The sequence below is a fragment of the Lissotriton vulgaris genome, chromosome 10, assembly GCF_964263255.1.
Source record: "Lissotriton vulgaris chromosome 10, aLisVul1.2, whole genome shotgun sequence".
NCBI lineage: Eukaryota > Metazoa > Chordata > Amphibia > Caudata > Salamandridae > Lissotriton > Lissotriton vulgaris.
The window spans coordinates 118,976,185-119,000,410 of NC_141698.1; the positions used below are offsets into that span (position 1 = coordinate 118,976,185).

The 24,226-nt window shown below is 46.9% G+C and overlaps 1 protein-coding gene across 8 annotated transcripts in view; it reads left to right on the forward strand.

Annotated features, from left to right (window-relative positions):
• The window catches only part of RNF216 (ring finger protein 216), a 776,933-nt gene that overhangs the window by 721,167 nt on the left and 31,540 nt on the right, over nucleotides 1-24,226 (forward strand). For all 8 annotated transcript variants that reach the window (XM_086940659.1, XM_086940658.1, XM_086940657.1 and 5 more), the window contains one exon: nucleotides 23,805-23,874. In XM_086940659.1, coding sequence (XP_086796785.1) covers nucleotides 23,805-23,874 — 70 coding nt within the window. The remainder of the gene's footprint in view (nucleotides 1-23,804; nucleotides 23,875-24,226) is intronic.

Sequence of the window (24,226 nt, forward strand, 5' to 3'; positions counted from 1 at the left end):
GCGAGCCAAAATGCCATCCTCGGGCAGTACAGAGGATTCCCTTAATCTGGGCTGTGCTGGATATGGAAGTGTACAAGGCTTTTTCCACCCCCGTAGTTGAGTCCAGGACATTCTGTAAATGATCCAGATGTTTGAGGCTCATGTCCAGTTTGGCTTGCCATCAAGAGAAAAGCTGCCTAGGTCCAGACAGACAACATGCCAGCCAAATAGTACTACAATAACAAGGGTGGGATGTGTAACCGATACTGTAACTGAAACTCTGGTGGAGGCTGAACCTTCAAAAGTTATCCCTGAAGGTTCATCATCTCACCAGTTTCCTCCATGTCACAAGAGACGAGCTCAGCAAGGATCATCTGACTCGCCAAGAGCAGTGTCTGCACCCAGAAGTAGTTTTAAGGCATTTCTGGTCAGTGGTGCATGCTTTTGGTGAATCTTTTTGTCTTTGACAAGAACACTGTTATGCTTTTTTTGCGCTCTGAATTTTCCGACTTGAGGGTCCTTTGGATGCACATTCTGCCTCCAGTGGGATGCGGGTCTCCTTTGTGTGTTTTCAATTCTAGTTCTTGGAGTTCTGAGAGAGGTCAGGAGAGACTGGGCTCAGCTCATTCTGTTAGCCCAGGACTGAACTCAGAGGGGTTTGGTACTCCAAGCTGCTGAGCCCAAGCATGCGCCTTCAACTCTTCCTACCTCTTCAGGATGACCTGCTATGTAGGACAGCTTTCTTCCTCTCAGCCTAAACGGCCTTCATCTCATGAAGATTCAGCTGAGCTAGTTGAGTGGGTTTGACCTGCATACAGAGGTAGTGGATTATACATTGGCTGCTTGCTATTGGTCTAACATGTTTATCTACGCCAGCTACCGGGTAAAGTTTGTGGCCTGGTGCTTGGGCCGTCTGTTGACATGCTTCAGGTAGAGCTATCTAATGCCAACTGTTATTTAGCATTTTTTTAATGGGCTTGCATATATGCTTCCTCCTGCTCTTGTTTTCATGCTGTAGTGTGACCTTAATTTGGTCCGTGCGTTCACACTTCAATAACTCATTTTTTTCTGATGGAAACTCTAGCTAACTATAGCTTCCTCATTGTCCGAACTCCTTCCCATTTTGTGGAGCGGATTTTTGATACAGCAAATGGTCTAATTTAACATTTAGCACAGTATCCAACTGCCAAATTCTTATTCGCTCCCATAAAGAGGCACAGAACTTTCATTGATGAACTGATTTCAGCAGACATGGGTGTCACCTATATGCCGGTCATGCTGTGTCTTATGAAGTTTGGATGAGGTAGTCGAGGGGGCTAATGGTGCTACCAAACGCACAGTGGCTGTTAAAGGAAAAGATTTCCAAATCCAGTGAGGCACCTCACGGAATTCATAAGTGAAGAATCTTAGTGTTAACGCAGGTAAGAAACGTGTTCGACAGACACTTAAGCCGATCTGGGTTGTAAAAGTTGCCCTGCTCCTAGCAATTGGAATTCGGGCAGGAGTTGGTGAGCTGTCAACTGGCATGGTTCTCTTGCAGCATAAAAATAGGGAACAGATCAGCTGACTTAAAATAAATAAATAAGCCAAAACAAAAGAAAGCCGGAACTTACCTCAGGCCATGGACAGGATCTAGAGGGTGGATGAAGTTTACTCTACAAGGACATATCACCGTGTAGTATTCTGGATAAATAATCCTAAACGAGTTGAGGTTAAATATTCAGTTTACTCTTCCTAAAAGGATCTCATCCATCAGCTGAGTAGGCAGTACCAACTGTCTCCAAATCCACAGCTTATCTGAACAACTTACTCTATGACAATACACATTCTAACAAGTGATGAGGGAAGAGCATTAAAGTAAAGGGGAAAGAAAGGATAACGGTCATAGAGATATGGAATACAAGACCGAATATCACACTTCTTCCTTCCTTGAGAGAGAGTACAAGTCCCACTCCTCAATTAGCTATATACATCGTTTGTACCACAAATAATATTCTACAGTTGGTCTAGATGATCGTAGTACAGATACCTCAGCACCTTTATTACTTTTATTTTTGGAGCCATTTAAATTATTCTTACAATCACCAATAATTTGACCATCAATTCTACCCTTCAACACCACCACCCTATTGAGATTCCAAACACAGTAGTTGTGCATTTTCACCGCATTAACAACATCTTTAATGGCCTTCATAGGTTTGGAATACTTGCGATTAGTGCTACCAGTAAAATCAGGACATTTAATAGTCACCCGATCACCTTTGTACCTTCTTGATAGATTTTTTGGAGTCAAAATAACGTTTTCTTTGTAAAGCTTTGTTCCTCTCTCCCTTGCACATCATCACTGCTGGCAATACACTCTTTACCTTTAAAGATACAATACTTGTTAACCCATGAAGGTTCAAGATTAGTGTTAGGAATCGTACCTTGAAAGAGTAAGAAAGGTGTTTTTCCTGTGGTGGAATGGGGAGTCAACCTATATTCTTCTACCTTCCTCAGAACTTCACTTTTCCAATCAAGAAAGAAAGATTTCGCTACGGTGATAGTATCTTTCAAAACTCTATTAAATCTCTCAACCATTCCATTTTGCTCGGGATGGTAGAGAGCACATATCTTGTGAGATATCCCATTTGAAGACAAAAATTCTTCCATCTATTTAGACACCAGTTGTACACCATTATCATTGGGAATGGAAATAGGAATACCTTCCCTGGAGAATATCACTCTCAGACATTTAATTATATGTCCAGTATCTATGCTGGATAAAAAGAAAACCTCTTGCCAGCAATAATACATGTCCACCAAAACCACAAGACAGACCTGAGAACCCTATTATGAATAGGACCCAGGATCTAGTGGAGAAGTGTGGCTCAGTAGTTAGAGGCGGCAGACCCGGAAGCTGGGATCGACCGTGGACCAGGGTTCGATTCCCCACCTCAGCGGGTCTCGGGCTCAAAAATTCCACGGCCTCGATAATTCTCGCTCCGGTGCCTACTCGACTCACGGGGTCTCACTCTGCAACTCTGGGCAATAGCTTGCTTAATCTCCACTACGGCCCCTCGCGGCGGAATGCCTGGCTTTCACCCTGTGGACACCCTGCCGGGGCCTCTCACAGGGGAATACCAGGACGGGTTCCCTAAGCAAGCGCCAGGATGCCCTTTGGGTGACAGGTTGCGCTATATAAGTACACCTACATTTACATTTACATTTACATATCCAAGGCAACATTTTCCCAAGGACGTATAGGTCGTCTTCTCAAAGTCATGGGTTGAACCCTGGCAGGCTTAGATTTGTCACTCGTGGTGCACGGTATGCATTCATGTATTTCTCTCTCTACCAGTTTGTCCATTCCTGGCCACCAGTACGACATACGTAGTCTTTCCTTAATCTTGGTAAGACCAGGATGAGTGGTGTGAGCTAAACTCACCAACTCCTTTCTAAGACTATAAGGTGGAATCAATGTGCCCCAAAACAATAAACTCTTGTCAACTGACCATTCATGTCTCACATACCAAAAAGGCTTTGTAGATTCCGACCCCAGCTTAGCACTTGCCCAATTCTCTTGTAACAAAGATATCACCTCTTTAATAGTGGCATCCAAATCAATTCCTTCACCCCATCTCTCTTCACTTATATGTTTGTGTTCTAAAACACATACCCAATCATTACTGGCACACACCTCATCTCCAACAGAATCCTCCAAAGAAACAAGACATGAAAGAACATCAGCAACTTTCTCAACACCAGGAATGTACTGGATTGAAAAAGTGTACTCCAGAAGACCTATAATCCACTTCGTGATGCAACTGGAAATCAAATCAAGTCCCTTCTTTTCAAAGATTTCAACCAAGGGTTTGTGGTCTGTCCTAACTTCGAAGACAACCCCCATAAAAACTTTATATTTCACTGCCCAAAAAACTGCGAGAGATTCTCTTTCAACCACAAAATATTGACTTTCTGGATCTTTCAAGCTACGAGATAAAAACATTAGGGTTTTCATTCCAGAAGGACTCCACAGTTGAACTGCGCCTAAGCCCTTTCCACTGGCATCCGTAGTAAGAATACACCAAAGTTTAGTATCAAAACTCTGAAGAAAGGGGGCATTGGTCAAACATTTTTTAATCTCCGCAAACTCCCTTACATGCTGATCAGACAATTCAAAATTCACCATTTTGCGTAATATAGACCTCATGTTCGTAATCAGATTAGCAACATTTTTAACAAACTTGGCATAGTATTCTACTATACCTAAAAATGTCATTAATTCCTTTGTCAAAATGAGGATTCATGTTTTGGATGGTGGTAACCAGGTCTTCTTTTGGTTTAACACCACTTCCAGTTATGTGGTGTCCCAAATAGTTTAGAGCATTAGATCAAAAACTAAACTTTTCAACTTTTATAGTCAAGATACATTCTTAAAGTTTGGTCAGGACAGACTTCAATTTAACATCATGTTCTTCGACATTGTTGGCAGATATCAATATATCATCCTGATAGATACATACACCATCCAAATTCTATAAAACACCTTCCATTGCACGTTGAAATACAGAAGAGGCTGAAACCTAAAAGTGCCAAACAGTGTTATAAAAGCCGTAAGATCTCTACAGGATTGTTCCAATTGTGGTACGCAGATGTTAGATCTACTGTGCTAAACACTTTTGCTCCTCCTAATAACGTTAGCAGTTCACTTATGTTAGGTAGAGGATACCTATCCACAATAACATTCTTGTTTAGTTGTTGCAAGTCGATGCACAAATGCAAGTCCCCATTAGGCTTGCATGCGGGAACTACCGGAGCCAACCATTCCGTCCCTTCAACCTAGTCTATAATGCCTCACTTCTTGAGCTTATCAATCTCTTTCCAAATCTTCTCTGATTGATAATGGCACATTCCTAACTTTGCAAAAAACTGGAATCGAATTGGCCTTTATTTTGATTTTATGCTGATATCCTTTTAGACAACCCAAACCTTTTTTAAATACTTCAGGAAAGTCTTTGACAAGATCTTGAACAAATTTGTCATCATTAGGATTTTCTACCACACACACATTGTCTTTCAGAAGAATGGATGGATTTGAATTGGGATCAAGATATATCCCCAAATCTGCTTGATGTAGCCAATAAATAATACTGTCTCCCTTTTTAGACACACAGATAATTTTCCCTGAAATAAACCTACCTTTATATTCTGAGTCCTAAAAAATACCCATGCAATTTGATCGGTTCACCACCATAAGCGAGTGGAATGATATCCGGTTTTAAAAGTTTAACTTTACCCTTGAGCTTATTGACATAAAATGCATTTGAGGCAATAGTGATTTTTGCGCCCGAGTCAAATAAAACAATTGTACACTCTCCCTCAACTATAATATTATAAGGAGGAGAGGATTTTTTGAAAGATGAATTCTGAACTTGAACAACAATTTGTCCACACTCAAGTTCAAGTTTGAAATTTGTATAGCGCACTACTCACCCAGAGGGTCTCAAGGCGCTTGAGGGAGGGGGGATACTTTACTTATCGAATATCCAAGTTTTTAGTTGTTTTCTGAAGGAGAGGTGGTTCTGTGTAAGGCGGAGGTGGGTGGGGAGAGAATTCCAGGTTTTGGCCGCTAAGTAGAAGGATCTCTCCCCCCCCCCCCCCATGGTGGATCTTTGGATGCGTGGAATTGCGGCGAGGGCTTGATTGGACGATCGTAGTTGGCGGGTGGGGGTGTAAAAGGACAGGCGTGTGTTGAGGTATTCGGGTCCTAGGTCATAGAGGGCTTTGTGTGCGTGGGAAAGGAGACGGAACGTTATTCTCTTGTTGACGGGGAGCCAGTGGAGGTCTTTCAAGTGACTGGAAATGTGAGCTTGGCGGGGGATGTCCAGGATGAGTCTGGCTGAGGCGTTTCGGATGCGTTGGAGTTTTTTCTGTAGTTTGGCTGTGGTTCCGGCGTAAAGGGTGTTTCCGTAGTCCAGTCGTCTTGTGACCAGTGCATGGGTGACCGTCTTTCTTGTTTCGGTGGGGATCCAACGGAAGGTTTTTTTGAGCATACGTAGGATGTTGAAGCATGATGATGAGACGGCGTTGACTTGTCTGGTCCTCGAGAGGGAGGAGTCCAGGATGAAGCCCAGGTTACGTGCGTGGTCTGTTGGTATGGGTGCGGTTCCCAGGGCCGGTGGCCACCATGAGTCGTCCCAGGCGGAGGGGGATGATCCTAAGATGAGGACTTATGTTTTGTCCGAGTTCAGTTTTAAACTGCTGTTCTTCATCCACTCCGCTACTTCTTTCATTCCTTCGTGTAGGTTGGTTTTGGCGGTGTTTGGGTCTTTGGTGAGGGAGAGGATCAGCTGGGTGTCGTCAGCGTAGGAGATGATGTTGGGGTTGTGTTGGCGCGCGATGGATGCGAGGGGACTCATGTATACGTTGAAGAGGGTGGGACTGAGTGATGATCCTTGTGGTACGCCGCAGATGACTTCGGTGGCCTCTGATCTAAAAGGGGGGCAGCAGACTCTCTGGGTTCTTCCGGTGAGGAACGAGTTGATCCAGTCCAAAGCTTTTCCTTGTATTCCGACGTTTCTTGAGGCGTTGCATGAGGGTGCTTTGACAGACTGTGTCGAAGGCTGCGGAGAGGTCAAGTAGGATGAGGGCAACTGTTTCTCCGTTGTCCAGTAGAGTTCGAATGTCGTCTGTTGCTGCGATGAGGGCGGTCTTGGTGCTGTGTTTGGCTCGGAAGCCGGACTGTGAAGGGTCGAGGGATTTGTTGGATTCGAGGAAGGCGGGGAGCTGACTGTTGACGGCTTTCTCAATGACTTTGGCAGGGAATGGGAGGAGCGAAATGGGGCGGTAGTTCTTAAGTTCAGTGGGGTCTGCTGTGGGTTTCTTCAAGAGGGCGCTGAGTTCGGCATGTTTCCAGCTTTCCGGGAAGGTAGCGGAGTTGATGGAGCAGTTGATGACGTCTCGGAGATGGGGTGCGATAATGGAGTCTGCTTTGTTGAAAATGTGGTGGGGACATGGGTCGGTTGGCGATCCTGAGTGGATGGTGTTCATCAGGCGGATGGTGTCCTCAGTGGTGATTGGGTCCCAGGCGCAAAGGTTGATGGAGGGGGGTTTAAGTTCGGAGGTGAGTGGGGTGGACTGATCTCCAAAGCCGTTATGTATGTCAGCGATTTTGTTGAGGAAGAACGAGGCTAGAGAGTCGCAGAGGTCTTGGGAGGGCGTGATGTCGTTTGTGCCGGCGGTGGGGTTGGTAAACTCTTTGACGATGTTGAATAGTTCCTTGCTGTTGTGGGCGTTGTTGTCGAATCGATCCTTGAATGCAGATTTCTTGGTGGATCGGATCAGTTGGTGGTGTTTGCAAGTGGCGTTCTTGAAGGTGGCCAGGTTGTCAGTGGTAGGGTTTTTTCGCCAGGCTTTCTCGAGGGTGCGATAGATCTTCTTGGATTTCTTAAGGTCATCATTGAACCAGGGGGCTTTTTTGCTGCCTTGCTTGATTTGATGGTTTTTCAAGGGTGCTAATTAGTCAGCGCTGTGGGTGATCCATTGTGTGAGGTTGGTGGCTGCTTGGTTTGGGTCCGATGATTTGGCAGGAGGGTTTTGGTGAAGTGATGTGAAGAGCTGGTCGGTGGTAATTTTGTTCCAGTTTCTGCGGGGAATTGGTTGTGTCGGTGGCTGTGGGTTGTAGTCTTTTTGTAGTTGAAGTGAATGCAGCTGTGGTCCGTCCAATGGAGAGCTGTGGTGTGATTAAAGGAGATGTGCTTGCTGGAGGTGAACATTGGGTCGAGCGTGTGCCCGGCATAATGGGTGGGGGTGTCAACAAGTTGTTTGAGTCCAATATTGGCGAGGTTGTCCAGAAGGGTGGTGGTGTTGCTATCGTTGTTCTTTTCCAGGTGGAAGTTGAGGTCTCCCAGTAGAATGTAGTCCTCTGAGGGGAGGGCGTGTGGGCTGATGAAGTCAGTGAAATCTTCGCTGAATTGTGTGCGGGGACCTGGTGGCCTGTAGATGAGGGTGCCTCTGAGTGTGGTCTTGGGGTCGGTGTGGATCCGGAAGTGAAGGTGTTCGGCGGCTGCGAGGTTATCGTCGGAACTGGTTGTGATGCGGATGGTGTTCTTATGGACGATGGCGATGCCTCCTCCTGTTTGGTTGATGCGGTCCTTTCGGATGATCTTGTAGCCGTCCGGGATGGCTATGGCGATGTCGGGCGTTGATGAGGCGTTCATCCAGGTTTCTGTAAGAAAGGCGACGTCCGGCGATGTGGTGTCGAGTAGGTTCCAAAGTTCAATGGCATGTCTGTGGACTGAGCGGGTGTTGAGCAGGATGCACTTCAGGTGGTTAGTGTCAGAGCTCTGTTTGGAGTTTGTAGATTTGGTGTGGGTCCTGATGCAGTCGAACTTGCAGGAGTGGCAGGTGAAGGGTCCATGGGTGTGTCCTGAGGCGGATTGGTGGCAGTGTGGGAGTCGGCCGGGGTTAAGTGCTGAGAGGGTTGCGGCGTCGTACGTTATGCGGGTGGAGTGGATTTTGCGGGGCCAGGGGGTTTGGCCCTGGGCGCGGTCCAGGCGCGGACGGGCATAGACGGGCTTACCTTTGGCGTACCTTCGGCGTGCATAGGGCGCGTTCGCTGCGCGTAAATGCGTCTGTCATATGTGGATAGTGGAGGGGGGCGGAGCGAGGGAGGAGCAGCTGGGAGGCGGGAGCGGGGTGGAGAGCCGGGCTGGGAGGCACAACAAACAACGAAATGGCAGCAAGCCAAAAGCCAAACAGGACAAGATTGGGGCACAACCTTAATAATGGCTGTGAAATGGGCAGTCGCACCGGCACAATCAGGCACAAATAAATTAAGCAGGCAAAGGCAGCAATGCACAATTGAATAATGATTAATGTGCAGTTCAGCAGTATTGCGCTACGATATAAATATAATCAGGAATCGGGCACAAATAATTGCAGGAGCAATGCGAGCAATGCGCAATTGAGTTCAATGGCAAAGAGCAGTCTGGCAGTATAGCGCTACGATACCCAATCATCAGGTCTGACATTAGTCATTCTCTTCATAAACTTCAACTTTTTTTACTCTGGGTTTATATTTACTTTTGAAAAATGCCCTTTCTTTTTGCATTTGGAACAAACATGACCCAGTGCAGGAATTTTTTTTATCCATTGGCAAGATGTCCTGGCTTATCACATCTAAAACATGGCCAACGCATAGTGCTTTCAATGGATCTTTTGTTTTCTAAACTGTATTTTTCCATTTCTGCAACTTTGCTCTTTACACTTCCATCGTTGATAACTTGAACCTTGACATCCTTAGTTACTTTCTTTATGACAGCCACACATTTTAGAGAATGCTCTATTCTTTCAACAATAGAAATTACTTCTTCTAGGGTAGGTTCGTCTCTCAACCATATATCTTCGCTTACTTTCTCCATGTTACAACCCAGCATAAATTGATCTTGAATATGCTCATCAGTAAAATGTTCAAATTTGCATGATGACGCAAGCTTTCTCAGATCAGTTACATATGCCTCTGCCTTTTCCTCATCCCTTTATTTATTTATTTATTTGTGTTTATATAGCGCTTGAATCGACTCCTGAAGGAGTATCTCTGCGCTTAAAACGGACCCTTGAGGAAGCTGATGATTCTAGAATACTTAGTAGGTGCGGAACAGGAAGGTTTTTAACAGTTTCCTGAACTTGGGATGTTCTGGACATAACCTGAGGGAAACAGGAAGTTTGTTCCAAAGGCGAGGGCCAAAGTAGGATAAGGCCTTCCCTCCCAGTCTTGCCCTCCTAATGGTTGGAACTTCAAGAAGAAATTTACTGCTGGAGCGAAGGGCACGTACAGGGTTGTAAGGAGTGAATTTCTCTGCAAGATAGGAGGGACCCATATTCTGAAGGGCTTTGTGGATAACAAAACATGTTTTACACTTAATCCGTTGGCGGATAGGCCGCCAATGTAGCTTCTCCAACCGAGGGCTCAATGGTGATCTGGGAGGTGCGTTCTGGACTAGCCTTGCCGCTGTGTTTTGGACTACTTGGTCTAAGAAAGGTGTCATTGACTGAAATCAGCAGCCCGTTACAGTAGTCCAGGCGGTTGAACACCAACGCCTGTACCAAGGTTTTTCGGGTAGAGTCCGGAAGTAACAGAAAACTCTTTGGTGCAGTCCGATCACGTGGAAGCATGAGCCGGCTGTCTGGTGTACTTGCTCTTTAAGAGTTAGGCCTTGATCTAACCGAATACCCAGGTTTTTTACCACAAGCTTGGGGACGGGGTTGGGCCAAGGTCTGATGGCCACCACTCCGGAGTCCACAGGAGTGGGGCTTTACCAAAAAGCATCACCTCCGTTTTACCCACGTTACATTGTAGAAAGTTATTAGCCATCCACTGTTATACAGGCTGCATACCATCAGAGAAGGCCTGTTGGACTGCAGTGGTTAGTGTGCTGAATGGAAAGAGGAGCTGCGTGTTGTCAGCATCCGAGACGGGTATGAACCCGTATGACCTCAGGAGACCGGCCAAGGCTCAAGCAAGAGCCCCGTGGTACCCCCTTGGTCAGCTCCAGAGGTGATTTGCGTTCTCTTGCCAAAATCGTATCTTTCCAAGATTGTGCTTACCTTGGGATAATGCTTATCTAACTTTAGGATACTTATCTCATAATCATTCTATCCATTTGATTCTGCGTCTGTTAGGTCAGGAAGATGATCAAAGACATCTTGTCCTTCAGCCCCTAGGCAATGAAGGAGAAGAGATGTCTTCCTCTCTGCACTCAGAGAAGCCCCACATACCCTTGCATATCGCTCAAACTTTCTTCCATTTTTAGGTCTCGCCTGTCGATGCGCATGCGCATCGAGCAAGCGAGACTATGGTGGCTTATCCACTCTTTATCCAACTTGCAAGGAATCGTGGCGATTCCTTGCAGTGCACGAGAAATTTAAGCTCAATGCGCATGCGCATTGAGCTTAAAAGCGCGTGCACATGCCCCCAGCCGCCTGCCTTGCCTACTCTCCCAGCTGGTGCCGCTCCACCCCCTGCGGCATCAAAGGCTTTCACGGCCGGCCGGCCATGCTTTCAGTTTCACGACCGGCCGGCCGTGTGAAGTACATTTCAAAGCCTGCTCTCCCTGCTCCGCCCCCTGCTCCGGCCGAGACGCATTTCTCCTCCCTCCTCCCCCCTCCTGGGTCAGGTTACCCTGCTTTCTCTTTCGCTTTTTTTTCACCCGGTGACATTGTTGCCTTTAGCCCTTCCCTCACCTCCTCAAGCCGTTCAAGTTGTAAATTCCATGCTCCCCTCTCGCTGTCCATGTTGTCCACCTTATGACTCCTGGGCAGCGTGATAAGGAAGGCAACATGATGGCGCACACTCCCTGCTGCTTTACCGTGAAGTCGACGGAAAGATATCGGAGCGCTTTACATGAGCGCCCAATTACATTACACAAGATCACACACATTCATGTTTCTCTCTCTCTCCTCCCACTCGTTGCCTCTTACTCTCTCTCTCACACATGCACACTCTTTTCCTCTCTCTCTCGTCCCTCACTTTATGCCTCTCTCCCTCCTTCTCGTTTTGTCTCTCTAAATCTCTCCTCTGTTCTCTCTCTCATCTACTTCTTCTCTGTTCACCTCTCTCCTTGCCGTCTCCTTTGTCTCACACTCTAATATCCTTCACGATAAAGTCTCCTATGCCAGATGCACTTCTCTTTCCCCTTCAGACTGCAAGGGCTCTTTCCCAACACCCCACCCCCACACCTTTACCCCCCACCCTCACCTGTCTTAACTCACTCTCTATTTGATCTTCTTCCTCGTACTCATACACTCGCGTTCAGGAGTCTCGCATTCTCTACACCGCGGAGCTTTCTGTGTCAGTCCAGCCGCTTCTTTCTGTCTTCATTTACTGTCTCCTGCACAAAACGGCTTTCCTCTCATTGGTATTGCTTTTCTGCTCTTTTCAACCTTGGTGGTGCTAATAACTAAGATGGTTGGGGAGAGGGGGTGCGTGAGGAGCACGGCATGCATTTTTTCCACTTTGAGAGCAAAACCTCTGTGCTGACACTGTGTATGCAACGCATGTTATTTCTAAAGACATTATCAGCCGTAAGCTAACGAATGCCAGCGTAAAGTAAACGCCTCCCTTGTGTGTTCTGTTCACAGTAATCTCTGTTGTATTGATGTAAATATTTAAATAATGGAGAGGGAAGGAAGTCCTAGCCCTACCCCCCAACCACCCCTCCCCCCGCCCCACCCCCGAAGAGCATTTCTAGACTCAGCCCGCCTAACACTAATGCGCCTTTAATTAATCCAACTCAGTTGTAAATTATATAAAATCTACTTCAAATCCTGCCCAAATCGCACTATTTGCATATTTATTGCCTAATGGGGGTAGAAACTCTAGTTATAGTGAGTGAATGGTAAAAAAAAATGCATGATTGACCTAATACTGGCGGGCATTTTACTCTCAATAGGTAGGATATTTTATATTATACACCACTACCTGTAAACAAATGTGACAGAAAGGTAAAATAAAGTCACGTTCCAATTAGGAAAAACATTAGCTGTGTGCAGCCAAAAATCAGTGTTGGCAGGACCTAGGTCACATACTTAAATCTTAGGCTGAACATGTCATCAAGACTCTGTTTTCCCAGTTATGGGCTTTTTTTTACCAGTACTAACGTTCAGATGTATTAGTGCAACCGGCTTACTAGTATCAAATCCCAAGAGTGGAAAAAGTGTTCGGGTGACAAGGAGTCACAAAGGAGCTACTCTGCTATAAAACTCACCCACCCTCACCCTCACTCACCCTCAACCCCTCACTCACCCTCACTCACCCTCAACACCTCACAATGACTCACACTCACCCTCACACACCCTCACCCTCACACACCGTCACACACCCTCTGCATAACAACACCTCTCACACCCTCACTCACCCTCACACACACTCACACTCACGCAACGTCACACACCCGAAGCCTCACACCCCCTCACTCACACTCACCCTCACACCCCCTAACCCGCACACCGCCTAACGCTCACACCCCCTAACGCTCACACCCCCTAACGCTCACACCCCCTAACAATCACCCCCTAACCCTCACCCCCTCATTCTCACCCCACACCCTCACCCCTCACCCCTCACCCTCACCCCCTCACCCCCTCACCCTCACCCTCACCCCCTCACCCTCCACCCTCACTCACCCTCAACCCCTCACCCTCACACCCTCAACCCTTCGCCCTCACTCACCCTCACTCACCCTCAACACCTCAGCCTCACCCTCACTCACCCTCACCCTCACTCACCCTCAACCCCTCACACTCACTCACCCTTACCCTCACTCACCCTCAACTCCTCACCCTCACTCACCCTCACCCTCACTCACCCTCACCCACACTCACCCTCCCTCAACCCCTCACCCTCAACCCCTCACCCTAACTCACCCTCACCCTCACTCACCCTCAACAGCTCACTCACCCTCACTCACCCTCAACCTCTCACCCTCACTCACCCTCACCCACCCTCACCCACCCTCACTCTCACTCACCCTCAACCCCTCACCCTCACTCACCCTCACTCACCCTCACTCACCCTCAACCCCTCACCCTCAACCCCTCACCCTCACTCACCCTCACCCACCCTCACCCTCACCCTCACTCTCACCCTCACTCACCCTCAACCCCTTCACCCTCACACAGTGCAATAGGTCTCAGACCATTTCAGTTAGAGCTTTAAGAAATGTTTATGGCTTTTTTTATTTGTAATTCTTTAGCATTGGCTACAGGAAACAAAAATGCTAAACATTTACAAAAAAAACCCATAAACAATTCTAAAAGCACTAACTCTAATGGTGCGAGACCTATTGCATTTCCAATGCTTGTTTCCACTTGATAGGGGGAATCACCAGAACTAGCTAGAAAGAAAGGAGCTGCAGTCACATTCTGCATTGCACCAAACATATGCAAAACAGTAGAATTCAATGAATGAAACCTATAAACATAACATTAAAAATTGTCTCTCTAATATGTAATATAGTAACAAGCTGTTAAAAATTACTTTGGTGTGCTCATCCTGCCGATGAGCACAGTAATGATCCAAATTCTACAATTAATGCAATTTGTATTCAAGTGAGCACAGTAGAAATCAAAATTCTAAAGTTAATGTCGGCCGTATTGAAGCTTGAAAGTCAAATGGAGTACTCCCTACACAGAATGCAGTGTAGCGTGAATAGGCGTGCTGAATACCGAAGATGTAAAAACACTGAGGTGATCCGCGTTGAATAAAGATGTCCCATTAAAGTCACAAATACCTGAGGTGCGGCAAAGGTGTGTGGATCGCAAAACAATAACTCGTTCGGTGTGGTAAAGGCATGCGGATCGCCGAAAGAGTGACTCGTTCGCCAAGGCAATTCTCACCAAGATTAGCGACGCTCTTGAAATGCTAACGTGACCAAGGCAACATCCTGCTCAACTCAAGCGAAGACGATCTCACCAAAATGGCCACTTTAGGTTGCGTGATGACGTGGTATAATGGATGGACTGCCAAACAACTTGCCTGAAGGGAATCCCACCAATATGGTCCCTTCACGTTGTGTGATGACGTCACACAGAGTAACTAATGACAGGCTTGACAACGGAAGACGGCGGTGGAATGCAAAAGAAGGAGCATAGAGCAAATAACTCAAAGGTACTTGTTTAAGTTCAAACTTCCGCTCAAGCCAGATTAGAAAATGCCGTTGAGTTCTTAGAAAGGCTCTGCTCTCAATTACACATTAAAGATGACACTTTGCCAACCCCTCAGTTGTAATGCAGTCCCACACTTACAATGAGGACGAGCGAATTCTATCTCAATTTCCCAACCCCTTTTTCTTCGAAAAAGGAGAGTACGCTGCCAATCCTCTAAAGAGTGTTGGCAATCAATTCATCCACAAAGGGAAATATCTTTAAAAGACTGCTTTTCATTCAGGAAAAGTCCTTCTGTGTTGAGATCCTCTTGGACTGCTGACTACGCCAGTATAGTATTCTGGATAAATAATCTTGAAACGAGTTTTGGTTAAATATGCAGTCTAACAGGTGACTGTGGGCTAGGAAGAGGACCTTGTCCTGGAAGGGACCCGGAATCAGTAATTGTGGGTTTTGTAGCGGACCTCCCTTTCTGTATAACAACCCCCGTTTCTTGAAGAAATAAGGACCTACTTGTGTGGGGTCCTCGTGGTCTAGGGCCCTTCCCCATGCTTCTTGTAGGAGCGGGTCCTCCTGTTGAGCTGCTTGGAACTCTTGGTCGGTTTGCCAGGGATGTTCATCCACATTCACGGGATAGGCAAAGGTATGGAGATTCTTCTCCTGTCTTTTCTGGCTCTTGGTTTTGTGGGGTTTAGGTTCTTTAGGAGTTGAGGACAGACCCTGAGGGTAGGGGGCCTCTTTCCACCACTGGGCCAGGGAGTCTGTAGTGTCCTGGAGAAGAGTAGGGAGTCCGGGATAATCGCTTCCCAGGATAGCTTGTTCGGGCAATGCCGGTACAAGACCGACCGTGAGGTTGGTTCCCGGATCACCGGGGTGTTGCACCCAAACCTGCGTGGTGGGGTAGCGTTTTGTATCCCCATGGACGCACTGGATGGCCACTACTCCGGTTGGAGAACTCTGGGGGAGAGCCAAGTCTTGAGGGCGGAGTTCGCTTTGTCGACACCCAGTGTCAGCGAGGGCTAGTACTTCGTGTCCGTCAATGGACACGGGGCAATGAAATGGAGGGGGAGTAGCCCCCGGCATGTGGCAGACGTAGTTCCTGACCAGTCCGATTTCCATTGGTACCTCCTTCTGGGGGCACATGCGGGCTATGTGTCCAAAGTTCCCACAATGGTAGCACTGGGGTCCGGGATTGGGTGGACGGTACAGTATTGGAGACGGCAAGAGAAAAGCAGGTTCGGGTCTCCGGGAGAGCAATGGCCGGGGATGACGGTTGGTGGTGGGGTTATGAGGTCTGTGTGGGGTTTCCTCTTTACCGCGTTGCAGATCTTGAGCACGGCCATAAACGCAGGCTATTTCTACGGCCGTCTCCAGATTGAGTCTGGTATGTTGACGGACCCACCTCTGGGTGGTGGGATGTAGGGAGTTCAGGAATTGTTCGAGATAGATTTTCTCTAAGATTTCCTCTTTTGTCGAGGTTTCCGGTCTAAGCCACCGGTTGGCGAGATCTTTGATACGAAAGGATAGAGCCCGCGGGTTTTCTTGGGGCCCTTCCTTGGCTTGTCTTAGCTTCATCCTGTAGGTGTCGTCGTCCACCCCCAGACGCTCTAGGATGCATTTCTTTATGTTGGCATAAGGGTTATTGCCTTGGATGTTGGCATGTTGGTAAGCAGCCTGCAGGTCCCCTGTAAGAAGGGGTCCCAGGTACTGGCCCCATCGCTCTACAGGCCAGTTCGCGGCTTGAGCCAACCTCTCAAAATTAGTAAAGAAGTAGTCAGGGTCTTCCCCCGGGACATACTTCTGCAAAACAACGGATGGGAGAGAGGCCATGGGTCGAGGTTGTCCTAAGACGTCGGTCAGTTTGCCCATGGCTTGGTCATGCGCGGTTCCTTGGCCCTTCAAAACATCATGCAGTTGGCCTCTGTCTTCCTCTGCTGTTTTCAGGAATTTTCCCCAGTTGCTCTTGGGAGTCGGCCATTCTCTTCATGACGGCCTCCATGCTTCCAGCAGATCCCACTTCTGACACCAGATGTGGTCGTGGGGGTGTCGCGGGCCGGAAAATCAGGCAAGGAGGCCGAATGTAGTGGGCTATAGTGGGGTTTTAGTATTACAAGAGTCAACAGAAGAGTCAGTACAGAGTATTCCAGCTGGGTCGGGTAGTTCTTCCGGGTCGGCTAGCCTCTGCTTGAATGGTCCACGGCTGGGCTCTGTCTCCTTTGCTGGGGAGGTACCTCGGAGGGCAACAAGAGAAAGAAGGGACTGTTAGTCCGAACCGGGACTCAGTACGTATGCCGCCACCGACACCGGGACGTGAGTGGGACAGAAAGGAACGAGTAGTGAGGGAGGGAGGTACGGGGAGGAGGAAAGAACGGATGGTTAAAGAACTAGAATATAGCAAGGGTGTCAAGGTGAGCGTGACGGGAAGAAGGACGTTTTATGGTGAGTGCTTTATGATATTCACAGTGTTTCTAATACGTGATAAGTGCCTAAGGGTAAGAGATCTATACAGTATATACACTGAGCACCTAGCGTGCTCACGGGGAGGTTTACCCTACTCACGCGGTCCGCCGTAGCTCTCCAGTGAGCCGCGGCCGCTCTTCAGCCACCTCCTTAAGGACTCCGCCAGTCCTCCGACCACTCGTCTTCTTCGGGTTGTTCCTCTTCTCGCTCTCCAACACCAGTCTGAGTATCCTGCCACAATGCTCCGACGACGTCCTCGATGTTGCTTCCGCTTTTCACTTGTTCTGCCGCTGCCTCCGGGGTGGGACTTCCGGGGTCACGGCGAAGTGCTTCCGGTTGCTGATTGGCTCCTGGAATAAAGAGAGGGGCGGGGAACTGTGGGTCATGGTTTTCGCTCCGGCAATGTTACGGACCGGAGGAGGTTGGCGGAAAGTACTTGGGCGTGGCGCCCCAGATAGCGGTAAGGTTTCAGGGGGGCACAGTCCTGGCGGGGGTGATAACGGGACCAGATCACATCCAGGTTCTTCCTTTTATAGAAAAGGGTGCAGTCGAAGTGGTTCCTGTATCTCAGCGAGGGAAAGGTTTTTACTCAAGGTTTTTCCTCATTCTCAAAAAGACGGGGGAGTGGCGACCCATTATGGACTTGAGAGCTCTCAATCTGTTTCTCACACAACAATCTTTCCGCATGCTGACGTTATCGGAAGTCTTACGACTTCTCTGCAGCGGAGATTTCTTAACGACAATAGACCTGTAAGACGCCTATTTTCATGTGCCAATAATTCATCGACGTCGGCAATACTTGAGGTTCAAGGTGGGTCACGTTCACTATCAGTTCGGAGTTCTACCTTTTGGCCTACGATCAGCACCTCGTGTCTTCACGAAGGTTCTGGCTCCGGTCATGGCTCATCTGCGTCTTCAGGGAGTTCAGATCCTTCCTTACCTGGACGATTGTCTTCTAAAATCCCAATCCTCGCAACAGCTGGCTCACGACACACGTTTATGCCAACACCTGTTCAAGGCTCTAGGGTTAACCATCAATGTGGAAAAGTCACACTTCACACCGCTGCGAAGAAGAAACTTCCTCGGAGCAATCCTAGACACAAACCTATCAAAAGCCTTCATCTCCTTCGAACGACATCAGAAGATAATTAGTCTGGTCTCAATCATCAGGTCAAAGCAGTCAGTTTCTGTGCGAATGTTAGTCGTTTCTGGGGATGGCATCATCTTGTATCACACTGATCCCAAATTGCAGGTTACGTACCCGTCCTATACAGGAGGAATTGGACCTTCAATGGCGTCAAGTGTCGGGGTCGTTCAACGATCAGGTGACGGTCACACCCCGCATAAAGACCAGTTTGCTCTGGTGGGAACAACCAGCCAATCTGGACGAAGGGATTTCTTTCCTAACCCGGTCTCCGGATCTGACGTTGACCACGGATGCGTCCATGGAGGGTTGGGGCGCTCATCTCCTGGACCTTTCCATCAAGGGCAAATGGACGGCGACACAACGAACCTGGCATATCAATCGGCTGGAGTTGATGGCAATCTTCCTGGCGCTCAAATCATTCTTGCCCGTAGTGCATTGGGAGTCGGTGCTGGTTCAAACAGACAACACCACCAGCATGCACTACATGAACAAACAGGGCGGCACAAGATCTCAGCCACTGTCTTGTCTAGCTCAAAGGATTTGGGAATGGGCACTTCGTCACCAAATTTCTTTGACGGCAGTCCATCTGCCGGGGGTATCCAACATCCTTGCAGATTCCCTGAGCAGGTCCGCGTCATCCACTCACGAGTGGGAGTTGCATCAACCGACTCTAGACCTAGTGTTCCACCGGTGGGGTCGTCCCAGGATAGACCTTTTTGCAACCCCAGTGAATCGGAAGTGCCAATCTTTCGCAAGTTGGCATCCTCATCCAGAGTCCAGCGGAAATGCCCTACTCATGGATTGGAGCGGACTGTTTGCTTATGCATTTCCACCGATCCCGTTGGTGACGAGGACGTTGTGGAAGATGCGCAGGCAACCCTGCCGCTTGATACTGATCGCCCGCGTTGGTCCAGACAGGCTTGGTTTTCGGAACTACTTCTGCTGTCACAATGCACACCCATTCATCCACGTCCAGACCTCCTGACGATGGACGACGGTCAAATTTGCCATCCAGACCCATCCACGCTTCAATTATCGGCATGGAACCTGAGTACGTTGAATTTGCCACCTTAAGTATGCCCCAAGAATGCAGAGACATTCTAGCGTCTGCTAGAGCTCCATCAACCATCAAGACATATAAACTAAAGTGGAAGCGTTTCTGTCATTGGTGCGCTGCATCCAATATCCACCCAATTGATTCAACTCCGGAACAGCTTTTGCCTTTCTTTCTGAGCCTCGCTCAGTCTGGTCTCTCTCATGCCACCTTGAAAGTTTTTCTGGCGGCTATCTCACGCTACCGGCATGATGGCTCAACGTCTCTCTGTTCATCCAGAATCATCCGACAGTTCTTTAAGGACTTTTCAGGAAGTTTCCTCCGATAAGGCACCGTCCTCCGGCATGGCACCTCAACGTGGTATTGTCACAGCTTATGAAGCCTCCATTTTAACCGATTCACAGAGCACACATCAAGTATCTTACCTGGAAGGTTGCTTTACTTTTGGCTTTAACATCGTCTCGTCGTGTAAGTGACCTTCACGCTTTCACGATCAAGCCTCCGTATTTACAGTTTAAGCCTGATGGAGTGTCACTTCATACCAATCCTTCTTTTTTGCCGAAAGTACCTACTGACTTCCATTTGAATGAACCTGTCTTCTTAAAGACTTTTTTCCCGGATCCAAAATCTCCGGCAGAACAACGACTACATTCTTTAGACATCAAGCGTTGTCTGAAATTCTACATTTCAAGGACCACCCCTTTCCGTAAATCCGATCAACTGTTTGTAGCATATGGACAAATGCGGAAGGGGCATTCAGTGACTAAACAGACAGTTGCAAGATGGCTCTCAACAGCCATATCCTTTTGTCACCAGCAAGCTGGCAGGCCTTTACAACGTCCAGTGAAGGCACATTCAACGAGAGCGATGGCGTCATCCACCGCTTTGTTTGCTGGGGTGCCTCTACACCAAATTTGTCGGGCAGCGACATGGTCCAGCAGGCACACCTTTACCAGACATTACTGTTTGGAAGCTATCAACGAAGCGGATACCGCAGTGGGGCAAGCAGTGCTTCGTCATCTTTTTAAATAAGGTGAGCCTCTGTTCCCTCCTCCTTTTCCTTTGAGATTGCTTATGCTTTAAGCTATATATTGTTGTTTTCAAGTTTTACGAATTCTTGCAATCTCAGCTTCTAGGAGGTTACTGCTATCTATTCTATTCAAGCATGTGAATCTATGAAAGACACCCCTAATACTGGAGAAGAACAATTGTTACTTTCCTGTAAACAGGTGGTTCTCCAGTATTGGTGTCTTTCATAGATTCACATGCGACCCTCCCTCCTCCCCTCAGAGGATCTTTTCTCCTCATACGCTCTTATTACTTGTGCTACGAAAATCTGAGGGCTTGAGCTTCTGAGGAGAAGGTTCTAGAGGGTGCTTGAGCATGATTGGCTGCAGTTTGGACTAACATAATGACACTGATATGTTGCAAATGAGTTTTCTCTCTAATGCATTCCTATGTAGGAAGCATTGTTGAAGTTTTTCAGTGTATATTATATCTGTTTTATTATGTATTATGTTATTACATATATATATATATTAGCATTATTTGCTATTTTATGTACCGTGGGACTCCCACTTTGACGACGGGGAATATTCAAGCATGTGAATCTATGAAAGACACCAATACTGGAGAACCACCTGTTTACAGGCAAGTAACAATTGTTCATTCTGATACAGATTTCTAACCGCAAATTCCTCACCTTTTAAATATTCTCCAGCCATCAAACTGGATCTGGAAACCCTTTTCAGTCCTATACCGCTGCACGTCTCTAGGTGAAGCCGTGTGGCTCGACACTTGCACAGTTCCGCTCCGAAAGTGACATACAGGGTTTAAATAGGTACCACTCCCATGCACTGACATCAGTTCTTTCCTTTCCATACCACCAAACCTGGATCCGGAGTTGCATCAGACCTCTTACAGAGAAACTTTTGCTTAAAAAAAAAAAGTTTTGTTTGCGATACAAGGGAAATGTCCTGTCCTAAACGTACAGAGTTTAAACCTTGCAGTGAGTGTCTCAGACAAATATCCGTGGTAGATCCCTTTCAGGTTTGCCTGTTGCACCTGGTGTCGGACCATGATTGGAAGGTCTGCATTGACTGCGCGATGATGAACCCAAAGGTCACACAAGACCACAATGCGAAGTTGTAAATTGCCAAGCACCGTAAGAACTCCTTATTGAGATCGGTCCAATTCCAAAAGTCTATCAATCTCAGTCCTGTTTTTGGTCCAGAAGTTGCAGAAGTGTATATGAGGTCGATTGTTGTTACGCTACAAATCTTTGAATAAGTCAAAGAAAAAACACACAAAAATCCAAGAGGGACTCAGCCCTTTCCTTCCACTATTGAACTCCTGAGAATGCATGAGGGAGTCGTCATTCCTCTCAATCTCTCTCCCGGAGATGTCAACTTCTGAGCCAATCCCGCAACTTGTTCGGGCACAATCTGAGTTTCTGGGGCCATCTGCAACACCATGACAGATCCAAGAGTTCTAAAAGGCCATGCTCCGACTCTTTTGATCCTTACCACCTTACTCTGGTGCGCCTATGGGCCCCAAGGAGCCCCAAACCCTTTCTCCCCTCCGGTTTTACGATCCACGGCGGTTCCCAGAGCATCAACAACGAATCAGACTTCATCTATGCCGGTAGAAGAGGTGCTTAGTATACTTTCTAATTCAGCATCTGCGCCGTTGTGAACTTGAGTGAGGCACTCTGTTTCCATGCAACTACAGTGCGCACCGCGCAGCCAACAGAAAAATACCATACACTGCACTCTTTCTTTGGTACCCATTCTGACAATGATTACAACGCAAGTGATGAAATCGGTCAACTCTAGAATGATGCAAATTGGATGATGACCTCCAAGAGCCCAGTGGCCTTGATACCACCCCTGATTTTGATCTACTCATATGCACAGGTCCTGCCACTGAAGAGCATGCTTCCTTCACAGGTCAGTGGGAGGGTGGCTGAAGTTCTCCACCATCAGTTTCCCAACTTAGAGGTCAAATCCAATGTCTTGACTGAAGTCCTCCAGTAGGGCAACCCATCACTGAGCCCCTGCTCCCTTTTAATGGGGAGCCAGCAGATACTCTCCTATGGGCCTGGCCCAACCTTGCTCCCCTCTGTAATTTACCAGATTGCAAAACTCAGCTGCTCTGCTCCAGGCGACACTGTATTTTTGTCCCAACACCTTTCACCCGAGAGCTTAATGGTGCAGGCATCTACTAGTCGGACAAACCCACCACTTCTCTCGCTACTCTCCCAGACAGGGAGTCCAAAATAGTAGAATGGAATGAGGGTACTTTCTTCCACAAGTTTGACCCTCAATTGCATAAATACCAGTTGCCTGCTGGGCCGCTGTACCCACAGTTTTTGGGGTTTGTTAGTTCAAGTCCTCCCAGGTGACCTCTGACCTGTCCTCACCCAAACTATTCAAGACGTTCAGTTTGAAGTCAAGTTTACAATTCATTGTGGCTTGACTAGCTCCAATTTCAATGGAAAGATGCATTGGCACCAGTGGCTGCCATGCCTGACTGCGTACAGCGGATTTTTCAGGTGATGTCTAATCGTCCCTCCTTTTCATGCTATTTGATGGGGACATTTTTTTTGGGACCAGTCAGATTCTGCTCTGGAGCAGTGTAAAGAGAGCAGGGCAACAACACACTCCCTGGGATTATCTGCCCCACCTCATCAGCTGCATCAGCCCTTCTGTTCTTTTGCGGTTTTAGCAGCGGTATCCCCATACCGCTAACCAATTTAGCCTCATCTGTTTGTATGCTACTAAACTATTCCCAAGGAAATGCTGTAGATCCCAGTATCAATTGTACATAGCTTATGGAGCTGTTTTGTGCAAGTACATAGATAATTGGTAGTTTATGATGATCAGTAACAGGGCAATTCATAAATTTATATCCATATGTGTACAGAATTGTAGATTATTGCAGAGATGAGGTTAGTTAAGATAGTTCTTGTAAGATGAGGTGTTTGTTGAAACCTGTACCGAATGGTGCATGAAGAGGTATTGAGTGAATTTCAACTGAAAGAGTTCTAGTCTAATCATAGGAAAAGGAGCCTAGATGCTACTTGTGGTTCAAGTGTACCCCTAGGTTTTGGGCTTGGAATGCTTTGGTAATGATGTAACTCTCGCCTGTAATTTTACCTTTGTCATCTTATGTACCCTCTAAATCTATAGACAACTTGCCGTAACCATATATTTTAATTTTGTCACAGGTAATGGACTGTGCTTCTGTTGATTTGCCAGGCTTAAAAATTCATCTGTAGCTCTTCTAAGACTTCTGGGTTTCCCCTGAAGAAATTAAATGTTTAAAGCATACATAAGCTATAAAAGCTGTGCATTCTAGAGAAACCCCATCACAGGAAATTACTCTTTTTCTCTGTCTTTACACCTAAACGTTTTCAATTGGACCAATAACTTTTTGGAATTGTGGCTAAAATACTGGATTCTGGGTAACATCATTTAGTTTAATTAATGATTTTTTTGTTTCTTATTGTCAATCTAGCAAGATGATGAAAAGATTATTCAGGAAATTCAAAAAGAAGCGGAAGAGGAGCAGAAAAAGAAAAGTGGAGGTGAGTTATATTTCCATACAGATATGTTAGGCTCCTTCCATAAAAATGCTTCCTTAATTATTCTTCGGATCTTCACATATTTTTTTATTAGTTGTACACATAGGCAACCTTCTGCTAAACTATTTTTAATCCACCACCATGACCATTTATGAAGACAAATTAAACCATTCAGTTCAAAAGCTTTATTCGATCATTTAAAAAACGATCATAAAAGCACACAAGAAATTACATCAAAATTACATATCCGCTATAAAGTTTTAAAAAGTTTTAAAAATAAGGAATCGGCAATAGCAGCTAAATTTACGGGAAACAGTACATTCACAGTTGGGTTATAAATTCCATACTTTTCCTG